Source organism: Zootermopsis nevadensis, unplaced genomic scaffold (assembly GCF_977971745.1).
Source record: "Zootermopsis nevadensis isolate Lab colony 2312 unplaced genomic scaffold, Znev_1.0 Znev_ptg000015l, whole genome shotgun sequence".
In the NCBI taxonomy this organism is placed as follows: Eukaryota; Metazoa; Arthropoda; class Insecta; order Blattodea; family Termopsidae; genus Zootermopsis; species Zootermopsis nevadensis.
This window is the reverse complement of record NW_028259147.1, coordinates 2,549,351-2,561,902: the sequence shown is the minus strand read 5'-3', so window position 1 is coordinate 2,561,902 and position 12,552 is coordinate 2,549,351. Positions and strand designations below refer to the sequence as shown.

Here is a 12,552-nt window from a genome sequence, read left to right as displayed (position 1 = left end):
TAAGTAAGGGGGAAACAGTCAAATGAAAACAATTTTCTTAAAAAGTTGATAGTTGTTTAGATGGTCAGAAAAATCCGTCGCGTTCAAACCAAGAATTGTATTACGGTGGGCCCTGACCTAAAATAGTCGAATCGATTCCACACATTCACGTCATATTTTCTGATATTCATTTTAATATTATCCTGTAAACTATACAGTCTCCCAAATGGTTTTGTACCTCAAGTATTCTACCGGAAACTATGTATGTAGTTCTAATCTGGCCCACGCATGCTACACATCCCGTCCATCAACTATGATTTAATGACCTTAATATTTGAAGATCAGTACAAATTACGACACAAAAAGGATTTTTCTCCAGAGGCGGTCAGTGTGGCTACCACCTCGTAAGCACTTAACAAAAACAAAAAAATCAGGAAAAGTAGAGTATTTTAATCTCATGGCGTACGTATTGAGTTTCTTACAGAATCTGATCGGCGAGTAAAATTTTATCTTTGCATGAAAGTATAAAATGTATTTTCAATTAAAGAAATATATATATAAATAGGTGTATTTATTTTATATTTTCCGGTACCACCAACTTGCAAATACATAAAAAAATGTTCTTAATTCATTTTGTCAAACTATTTTTATATAATTAATACTTGTTTTTTATAATTTTTTTTGTTCAATTTTTATCAGTCTAATCACAATAAAATATTATTATTAAATATTAAAATATTATTACAATTAACATTTAAATATTTAAAATATATTAAAATGATGCTCTCTATCGAAAGCATCATGCTCTAATATAAATCGAACATTTCGATAGAGAGCATTATTTTAATATATTTTAAATATTTAAATGTTAATTGTAATAATATTTTAATATTTAATAATAATATTTTATTGTGATTAGACTGATAAAAATTGAACAAGTATATATTCAACACAATATGACGCAACATTATCATCTTATAATTTTTTGTTTGTAAGGACAGTGACTCTTTATGTTTTCAGAACCAACACGAAATCCGCTGACATCTTCCCGCAGTAAATTACGTGGGTGACAAAGATCCACTACGAGTTACTGATCCAACTTCACAATCGAGGGATTAATAACGCTTGGTGCTACAGGATTCAATATTTTGCAAACCGGAAGTGACCGCGCGCATCAATAAACAGCAAAGCCTGAGCGCATTTCGTGCTTCAGCTATATTACAAATTTCAAGTGGCATTTAGCAATATTACTCGAACACCTTTGGTCTCCTTCCAGCCTTTGGCTTTTGTTACCTGAAATATTGAACAGCCATTCGAATCAGAGGCGAGTCAATCCGGAAATAACAATAGAAGGTATGTTACTTCCCTTTTTCACAGAATGTGCCTTTATTTACGGCAGGTTCAACATGCGGGAATGGTATGATAATTTCAGTAGAAGAAAGACCTACAATTATATCACACGATACAGACGCGGAGGTCAACCAACACAGACTGAATATCGGTTCAGAGATGGGACAGACGAGTAGGACGCGGGGAGATGAAAAACGCGAGCTTCGGTCAAAAGACCTCACTTGGGAGACGTAAAATTAGATGAGAGGATAATATTAAAGTGTATTTCGAAGAACAAGACACGTTACACTGTCAGGTTTTGGGGGAGATTCCTTTACTACGTGAGTAATTAAAAACTTCTCAGTAAAAGACCTGTAAAATGGGGTTAGTGATGAAATAGACACGTATATATTTTGGGTGTCACTGAAGATGGATGCAACATTTTACTCCGAAACATTGGTAACAACATCAGAAACGAGAAGACACCTAATTTCCACTTACGTCAGGCGCACATTTGTGATACAAAACATAAAATTTTCGCACCGTCGCCATATTTATAATTAAAATTGTTTACCTTGGCACAGTTTACGAGGTGCGATCGGAAAGTTTCTAGACTGCGCCTATAAAAACCCGTGCACTTATCTCAGGTATTAAATTCATCCATCACCCTCGAAGTAGTTCCCCTGGGAGTGAACACAACGATCCCAAAGATGGTCGTCCAGAACGCTCGTCATCATCGACAGAGGTTCGGCCATTTTTAAAACGTGAATGCCGCACAAAAGTTTGTGCACGACCCATTGCGGACTCCCCAAATGCTTGCTTTAGCATTTCATAGGTTTCCGTAGCCGTTTTGGCGAGTCTCTGGCAAAATTTGATTCACACGCCATTCCGAAATCGCAGGAGGGTCGGTGTAATGCACTACCAAAACGCCCGTAACTAAGAAACAAATGCTAATTCGATGATGCCGGCTGGCACACTGATTCACTATGAATGTAGGCCGCACCCCCTAAAGGCAGAAGCTCGTACTACATCCGGTTCGCCCGCTATTAACACAGTCTGGAAACTTTCCGATCGCACCTCATATAATTGTCGTCATCGAACTGAAAACTGCACAAGCTTGAATGTTTCGATTGGCTGCCATTTTTATCCTAGAATTAAAACTACCAAAATCAGAGTTGCATATTTTTATAATATAGCAAATTTTTTTTTTGAACTCGAATGCCACTGGAAATTGCCGACATTCAAAATCTCGTACGGCCACCATCTTGAAAAGTATCCCAAGTAAGGAAAATAAAAATATTATACCAGGATACACATACAGATATTGAATATTAGGTTTCTGACAGAATCAAAAGTGACGCTCGAGTATTCTGGTACCAGGAAACATAAAGAGAGCAGTAAGGTTTGATTCATACATCGACCCACAGACTTCCCAGATAACTTTATCTCACACTCTGCTGTTCGGTGTATTTGCAACAAAAGAACACAGCTTCAGTTCATTTATACGCTACGCATGGAGATATGTTATGAGTTCCAGATGATAGTATTTGATCCAATATTACAAAATGACTATACCTGCTCTGTATTTGTGTTTCTGCAATCATGAGTAACAGTTATCCCTTGGAATTCCTGTCACAGGCAGACGGACACAAAGACAGGACTACAGGTGAAAAGCAGAAAAATATATTTCATATCTACAGGAACCAAGTGAACTGGAAAGCTTTGTGCTACTCAGCAGACACGGTAATATCCTACATACATCATACACAAACAAACAGGATTTGCGACTGAAGAAATTTAATATACGTTCGTAGTCAGATCTAACAGCACAGACAATAGAAAATGAATCACAGAAATAATGACTAACAGATTATAGTTTTACTAATGGAAATAGCTCACTGATAAGCAACGGGGAAATGATTTACGAGGCGCGTCCTCAAAGTAAGTTTCCCACTCGTCCCACAGCTAGCAAACCTTATATTGCGCGAAGCGACTGTGCGTACGTGATAGAGCAATGACGTAGCATGGCGCATGCACTAACGGCACCTCCCGCGTTCTCACAGTAGCATCGTTGCAGCTGTTGAAGATGGAGGTTCTTATTCCAGCTCCCGCCGACTGTGAAGTGCGGTCAGTGATAACGCTAGGCCGCACACGGCTCGACGGACAGCAAGTCTCCTGCAGGAGTTCAGCTGGGAGGTGTTTAATCATTCACCCTACAGCCCCTACCTCGCTCCCAGTGATTTCCATCTTTTCCTACACCTCAAGAAATTCCTGTCCGGTCAGCGTCAGCGTTTTGAGAATGACAGAGAGGCGGAGATGGTTGTCACACAGTGGTTCCAATCCCAGGCGGCAGACTTCTACGACACAGGTATTCAAAAGTTGGTCCCACGGTATGACCAATGTCTCAATTCCGGTGGCGAATATGTTGAAAAATAGCTGGACACTTGCTGTATCTGTTGCAATAAATATTTCCATGAAATTGTGTTTTGTTTCTGTAAACGGCCCCAGGGAAACTTACTTTGAGGACGCGCCTCGTATATCCTGTCTTTATCACTTACACAATTTCTTTCAACTCCTTCGTATATTTACCTCCTTTACGACAAATTCTACAAGCTGCCTTATGGTTTCAGCATTCGTAAAACAGAACACTCTGCCACCTAGCGTCATCATCGAGAACAAAGTCAGTCACCCATAACACACACGTGCCATGCGAGTAATAAACCTTTTCTTACATTACATACACAAATGAAAACGGGGTGTTCCCGTTTGTCCGTCAGCATGATTCAGCTCCAAAAACTACTATACGGTTGTCAACGAAGCAGGTAGACTTAGGGGTACTAGGGAGTTATTTTTAAATTCCCTCAAATACCAAATTTAATCGAAATCTGTCAAGTAGTTTTGGTTATTAAATATGCGGGCTGACGAAAAAGCACGATGTCCCCATTAAAAGTTCATTTCATGCGATTTAAACTGTAAAGAGGACAATTTAATGACAGAAAATCACCTGATTTCGTTCTTCAATTCTGCCAAATGTTCGTTGTCCACAAGATCCACTTTGTTTACGATGATCATATCGGCCAGAGCTATCTGCCTAAAAAGGAAGAAGATAATTATTAAATAAGAATATAAATATCCATATCAAGGACACCATACCACAAGGGTTTATCAGGATATTTGCATTATCAAAAATATCTGTAGGATCTGAGGTTCTCAGAGCGATGAGGCCTGAAGATGGAGGCAGCAAGGACCTCTGAGACACGGGGCTACGACCCAGAAGACAGCCATCCTCAGAAATATTTGGTCCAACATGAAAATATTGGGTCATACGTCATGTTAGAAGGTCGTATTGGTGACGTTCAGCACAGACGTACAATCAGTTACGTCTGGGCGTATGAACCATTAATAAAGCGCACTCACCAAGCCAAATGAGCGTAAGAATATCCCGCATATCAGTCATTCTGACGCCCTTCTGTAATAATGCTCTTTATATGTCTACTACAGTGAAGTGCAGAGACTTATGCGGAAACAAGGCTCAACACACATTCAGGATCCTCAATTGGAGTTACATTTTTTGGCGTATTTAACCTAACCCGACCCGATTATAAAGCGACATATGATAATTTGTGGGTAATGAACTGGAAGGGATGTGGAAGGAAGTGGTCGTGGCCTAATTTAAAACAGGCCGCGCCTTAAAATACAGCGTAGAACACGAAAAACGTCAGTCATGATACCTGGCCTTCGGGCCGAGATTTGAGGCCAGGACTTCCCGAATATGAAGCAGGAGTGCCAACTTCTCGACTGCGATGTTGGGAACTAAATGTAAAGAATTATGAACTGATATCAACTGCGCTAAGATATCCCATTTTCTCAAGGGACTCAGGAAAATTAGAAGGAAAAAATCTGTCAGGTTTACGGGTTCCTCAGAAGGGAAATGAAATACGTACATCCCGAATACAAATCAGACCTAAGTTTATTTCTTGTTGCAAAGTTACTGCAAACAGACTGTGTAAGTATTTATTATATTTAGTGTTCTGTCTGACGACAGGTCCACATGAACAGGATCCTTCCATCCTTTTCTCGGACTGGGACCTGTTCATATACGTTCTTGGCAGATGATCCAGAAGTGGTTTGCCATTGCCTTCTTCTGTGTGTGAATGGAGTAATTGTTGGGATGCCACGGAGGAAAACTCCGTGTTGCCTAGACCACGGCCTTGCCCAACACAAGTTATAAATTCGGGCACCGCCGGGAATCGAACCCGAGACCCCGGGATTACAAGGCCAGCGTTCTAACCGCTAGACCACCTCATCTTATTATTATTTAGTGTTCTGTCTGACGACAGGTCCATATGAACAGGATCCTTCCATCCTTTTCTCGGACTGGGACCTGTTCATATACGTTCTTGGCAGATGATCCAGAAGTGGTTTGCCATTGCCTTCTTCTGTGTGTGAATGGGATGCCACGGAGAAACCGGGGAAGCCCCCGGAGGAAACCTCCATGTTCAGGCACGGCCTTGCCCAACACAAGTTATAAATTCGGGCACCGCCGGGAATCGAACCCGAGACCCCAGGATTACAAGGCTAGCGTTCTAACCGCTAGACCACCGTCAGAAATGTATTGGATAGAAATCGATCGAATAAGATACGTTACTTGTATACAAACTTTCTAGACAGAGCAACGAACCAGTGACTGCGATGCGCACGTCTGTCTGTGAGTCAAATCAGAAGCATTTCAGCAATAGCTACACCCCGGCTTCATCTATCTGCTATGTATGGAGAACTTGATTGGATTAAGATCAGTCTGTATGTGCTATCGGACCGTACACTTGATTGTATTACCCAGAATCCCAGACTGTGATTTACCGGATAACGAGATTTCGTTTAATGCCGGAAACCCGGTTAGCGTATCATTTGCTCGGCCCACAAACCCGCACTACGCACTGCCATCGTCATGACGAGCATAAATGGATTTATTTCAAAGCAGACATCACAAAAAAACACGCGACGCAGTTCGCTAAAAAACAATTTTAGTTGCTTTTTTTATGCAGCAGTATGCAACTTTTTTTGTTTCAGTAAAGTCAGAAGAAAATGATGCCTTTAACTAAAATTCAAACATGGAGGAAATGTTCCCCCTTTATAGACCAGAAGCTGTCATATCCCTCTCAAAACTGTAACGACATTATAAAACACGTATAAAGATTTTTAAGAGAAGAAAATATTTCAAACCCCAGTCCTTCTTAACCCCCTTTCAAGCTGAATGTTGTGTTGAGTTAATTATTTTATCTGTAGGCTTCACTGAAAACTGCAAGAACGGTTTTACAGATCAGTGGTATTCAACCTGGGATACGCGAAGACATCTTAGGGGGTACGTGAAATTTTAAAAATATTATTTTATGATAAACACTGAATAATCAGTAATGTAATTTATTTAATTTATTTTAGATGTAGATTATATACTATGTATAACTTGAATTATACACCAACATCTTTGGGAAATTATATCTGGGGGTACGCGAAGACATCTTAGGGGGTACGTGAAATTTAAAACAAATTATTTTATGATAAACACTGAATAATCAGTAATGTAATTTATTTAATTTTTTTTAGATGTACATTATATACTACGTATAACTTGAATTATACACCAACAACTTTGGGGGTACAAAGTTGAAGAGAAATTATATCTGGGGGGTACGCGAACAAAAAAGGTTGATGGTAAGGTAAGTTTCTTTCTACTGACAGAAACCAATCGTCGATTTATCTCGTTCGTAGCAAGCAAATGATTAAATTAACAAAATAATCACGTAGTGGTGCTTACTAAATGTGATATGCAATAATTTAAAAATTCTAATCTTACTCAAGCGAGTCACCCAAGAGCTTCTAGCTCTTTGGGCCAAGAAAAATTGAGAATTGGTCAGATTTGGCCCTTCTCTTCGAAAGTGTTAAGTTGTCAAAACAACGATTTTGGACAGCGTCCAATATTCTCGACTGAAAATACTGAAACAAATTTAAAAGAAGCATCGTATGTTGCTGTCAATGCAGACAACGACTGTACACTGACAAAACGTGGCCCCTGGAGCTTCAATAACGTGGAAACGCAATTAGGCGCGTTGGAGCATGGCAACAGAAGAGATGGTACAGCACAGATAGTTGTGTGTGTATTTGTACTGGCTCCGAGGCAGGGAACAACCACTGCTCATAACGATACAACGCCATGTTGACAACAGCGCTCATCACAACCCAGCGAGCACTAGACAAAGCCATGGGGGTACGTTCAACCTATCATCGTTCAGCGTGCGTTTCCACACATGAAAACATCCATAACCTAACATTTCGTACATTATTTATATCAATAGACCACGTACCGTAACATGACATATGAGAAGCACATGAACACGTTTTCAAAATACCACTGAATCAGTTAACAGGGTCTTCAGATCCAAGAAAATAGTTTTTACGGAAATTTAATTGGATTTCGCGTCTAGTACTACGTTAACTCGCGGCCTTGCCGCTAGAGACCGCAAGTGGCTGATATCGGATTTTGGCCTACTTCAAATGATATCAGAGGTTATACAGGGAATTTTGGGTTTTCTAGGGCAATTATTTTTGCGCAAAGACAAAGTTATTCGTACTTGAGCTCATCTTAGGCTAGTGACAGAGTCGAGCTTCCCGAAACAAATCCCATCGATTTGATTTTCTCGGGGATATTCGTAGCTGCACCCTTCCCAAAAAGTAACAAATTACAAAATTGACATCCTACACCTTTGTTAACTTTCCACAAATTCAAAAAAAAAAAATATAAAGGATTTCTTAGAGTATGGTTAAATAATTCATTCAATAATTGTTGACATTTATTCATTAAAATAAACACGTACTAAAGATACGATAGTCAGGGCAGATTAAAAATAGACCAGGATAGAATAAAAGAAACTCTGACTTATGTGGGGGCACAGGTAATACATCTGAAGATATAATTCAGGCTTGGATTCCGACGGGGGAAATTGTCCTCCGGCCGAGTCAAGTGAAATTCTAAAAGTTTGCCCCGAGCAGACCTCTGGTTGTCTCCAGGGCGTAGTGCGTTCTCAGGCTCCAAATTAATGAAGCATCTTCAAGGATGAACGGTTGAAGCTACGATAAGGCCTACGTCTATCAATAAGTGTCGAACATCCGACAGAGGACAGTCCTCCAGCTTCTGGATTTGACGGAAGACTAAAACTCCTCGACTAAAAAGGTAGGAAGTTACAAAGGGCTTCGGGCTTTGATCGAATCTTTGGGCAACCTCTTGTGAACACGGCTTCCATATGCCGGGGATTTCTTGGCCACCATCAGATTCTCAACAAGGATTTATTTATCACATCCTGCCTTCTAATCGTATAAGGTAAGCAATTGTTCAAATATACGTTTTGTCATGGCGTGAAATTTCTGTCGTCAGGGTGATTAAGTGTGCACCGGGTATTGGTTGGGAAGCCTGAGGAGAAGAGATCGCTGGGGAGACCTAGACGTAGATGGGAGGATAATCTCAGATGGGATCTATGGGAGATAGGAGTTGAAGGAGACTGGATTTTGTTGGCCCAGGACAGGGTCCGGTGGAGGGCTTTGGTTAATTCGGTGATGAACCTTCGGGTTCCGTAAGCCATCTGGTTGGTTGGGTCCACTATTTGGGAAGCCTGAGGGGAAGAGACCTCTGGGGAGACCTAGACGTAGATGGGAGGATAATCTCAGGCGGGATCTATGGGAGATAGGAGTTGAAGGAGACTGGATTTTGTTGGCCCAGGACAGGGTCCGGTGGAGGGCTTTGGTTAATTCGGTGATGAACCTTTGGGTTAGGTAAGCCATCTAGTTGGTTGGGTCCACTATTTGGGAAGCCTGAGGGGAAGAGACCTCTGGGGAGACCTAGACGTAGATGGGAGGATAATCTCAGGCGGGATCTATGGGAGATAGGAGTTGAAGGAGACTGGATTTTGTTGGCCCAGGACAGGGTCCGGTGGAGGGCTTTGGTTAATTCGGTGATGAACCTTTGGGTTAGGTAAGCCATCTAGTTGGTTGGGTCCACTATTTGGGAAGCCTGAGGGGAAGAGACCTCTGGGGAGACCTAGACGTAGATGGGAGGATAATCTCAGACGGGATCTACGGGAGATAGGAGTTGAAGGAGACTGGATTTTGTTGGCCCAGGACAGGGTCCGGTGGAGGGCTTTGGTTAATTCGGTGATGAACCTTTGGGTTAGGTAAGCCATCTAGTTGGTTGGGTCCACTATTTGGGAAGCCTGAGGGGAAGAGACCTCTGGGGAGACCTAGACGTAGATGGGAGGATAATCTCAGGCGGGATCTATGGGAGATAGGAGTTGAAGGAGACTGGATTTTGTTGGCCCAGGACAGGGTCCGGTGGAGGGCTTTGGTTAATTCGGTGATGAACCTTTGGGTTAGGTAAGCCATCTAGTTGGTTGGGTCCACTATTTGGGAAGCCTGAGGGGAAGAGACCTCTGGGGAGACCTAGACGTAGATGGGAGGATAATCTCAGACGGGATCTACGGGAGATAGGAGTTGAAGGAGACTGGATTTTGTTGGCCCAGGACAGGGTCCGGTGGAGAGCTTTGGTTAATTCGGTGATGAACCTTCGGGTTCGGTAAGCCATCTAGTTAGTTAGTGAAATTTCTATGGAAACAATACATCTCGATTCAGGTTTCGTACTGGATTAGCTTTTTCTAAGCTTGCAGTAATATCTATACGAAATTTACTGAGACCTGGTTTAAAGTCACATGCGTGTCATCACCTGTCAAGGAGGCCACTTGCCTGAATAGCGAGGAAAAGTCCCAAAATGTATCTGACAAGTGTTGGAGTCAGCTCTGGTGAAGCACGCTCCAAATACTGCAGCCGCCATGACAGAACAAATGAAGTTTGCAAGAATTTGACGTCAGCGCTATCAACCCTTACGTAAGTAATAATTGTATCGGATGCGACGATTCAGTGCCGATTAGAAAAGTATAAGAGGAGACAAATACCAGGGAACAATGACAAGTAATCGCTGGAGTGTGCACAAGTGTAATAAACCAACCAGAGAGAGAGGAGAGAACTTCATAAAAGAAACAAAGATAAGTCAAGATTCAATCTTAAAAAGGTATGAAAAATATCGAGCAATAAAAGTGGATTCAACAAAAGAATAAAAGGAAGTGACGTAGTGACAAACGCTTGGTTCAATCCGCTTCAAAATACGAAGAGGCCTGGGTTCGAATCCTCTCCGAAAAAAATCACGTCAGTGTCAGACGGGAGGGGTAACACAAGGCTTTAAAACTGAAGAATTTAATGAGCGTAGAATGTGATGGGAAGATTATTATGAACTGTATGTAAGAAGCAAGCATTTTGAATGATTAGATCCTATATATTATTTAAATCTTGTCCGTCTAATCACAATAAATTCTTATTAAATATTAAAATATTACAATAATTAACATTTAAAATATTAATGATGTTCTTTATCGAAATATTCGATGATGGTCTAATGTAAATCGAATATTTCGATAAAGAACATCATTTAATATTTTAAATGTTAATTATTGTAATATTTTAATATTTAATATGAATTTTATTGTGATTAGACGGACAAGATTTAAATAATATATATTTATTATATCACAATATGACGCAACTTTACCATCTCATGATTAGATCCTAGTCTATTTTAAAGTATGTCATCTTTATGGTGAGACCGAGTACTCACCTGACTGCTTCGTTCAAAGAACCTTTACCATCTTCAGAGGGCATTTCAAGTTGGGATTTCGTTCCAAGTTGCTGAAATGAACAATAAAAATGCAATTACCCTTTATGGTAATTTTATGTCCATGATAGGCGAGTCACGGCGCGGATGAAGGAACAACCTTAAATTACGGAGGTTACCTGTGAATATACTGAAGAAGCTGTCGCGGACAGCCGATAAGGGGTGCTCCTTCAGAAAATTTTATGTACTAATCTACTTTAACATAAACAGCGATTATCTCCTTAAACAGCGTTAACCAACTGATCTTTGTAACGGTGAAGTGACGTGTTTTCTTCGCGGTACGGACTGAATTATTAGATGTTATTTAGACGAGCTCCAGATTCAAAACGATTAAGGACATTGGCATAAAGAAAAAAAAATATTTCTAACAAAATATAACAGAGAGTCTTGAGAAATACATATTAAGTAAAAACTTTAGTTTGAAGCAGTACATGACTTGCTGTAATATTAATACTAAAAAAAACTTAAGTTTTTAAGTATAACAAAGAAGGCAATAGAAATCCCTTCACCATAGTTGATACCTTTTTAATAATACCATTGTCTTCCTCACATTTGTATCACAGCTCATTCCTACGCTACGTGAGGAGAGGGATGCTTTATTCAAGAAGACAATTGAGGCTTAGGAGCAGATCAGAGCAGAAAAAAAGAGGGAAACCAATTCGTCTGTCCGAGCCAGTCGGAACTGCACTTGATTCATAATATTTGGTCGCTGACGAATGAAAAGCAGAACCTGGCTTAATCTGGCATTATCCACACGGTCTCTAACCCTCGACATGTGACAATCATTTCCCTGCACAAAATAATCTTCTCTCTACACCGTAACCCTAAATGTCGACTTCCTACATCCGGTACAAATGGCAGATTAAAATATTAGCCGACTTCATAGAGTGGAATCTTTCTTAAATTAAAGAAACTGCCCACCTTTAATTAAAACCCGACGGTTCACAAGAGCCCGCCACCGGCCACCGCCATAAGCGACACGAATTCAGTCAACACACTCCCACAATATTTACTACATTTTAATATTATCCTCCCGCCTACGCCTGGGTCTTAAATTGTCTCGTCACTACAGGTTTTCCAACTAACATTCTTTTCGCTGTCATGTCAACGTAACTTTTTATAGTTTATGATGCACAGAGTGCAAGGAAAAAGAATCCAAAACTTTAAGTTTAAAAACACATGATTTTCAACAACTTTTCACTCTTTGCATTCTTCCATATTCGCAAAACAATTTTTTTCAACGGTTCCGTATTTTTGGAACACCCTGTATATAGACGTATATTGTATGGTAAATGAATGAATACATAAGACAGTGCAGCCGGGTACAAAGTATGAACGAGTTCAAGGTATTAAAGGCACGGATAACTGTGCTTTGGCAGAACACGAGACAGAGGGCGGATTCCATTGTGGCTGCTCTCTGTTCCTGACTGGGCTCAATACAAGTTATATTATAGTTTCGAAATGAGTTTTACATG

The 12,552-nt window shown here is 40.4% G+C and overlaps 1 protein-coding gene across 4 annotated transcripts in view; it reads right to left on the bottom strand.

Moving 5' to 3' along the window:
* LOC110833612 (zinc-regulated GTPase metalloprotein activator 1) overlaps positions 1–12,552 on the bottom strand; it is a 149,310-nt gene that overhangs the window by 132,804 nt on the left and 3,954 nt on the right. For all 4 annotated transcript variants that reach the window (XM_087349046.1, XM_022071899.2, XM_022071901.1 and 1 more), the window contains exons 7-8: positions 11,021–11,091; positions 4,313–4,399 (exon numbers count right to left, since the gene is read on the bottom strand). In XM_087349046.1, coding sequence (XP_087205172.1) covers positions 4,313–4,399; positions 11,021–11,091 — 158 coding nt within the window. The remainder of the gene's footprint in view (positions 1–4,312; positions 4,400–11,020; positions 11,092–12,552) is intronic.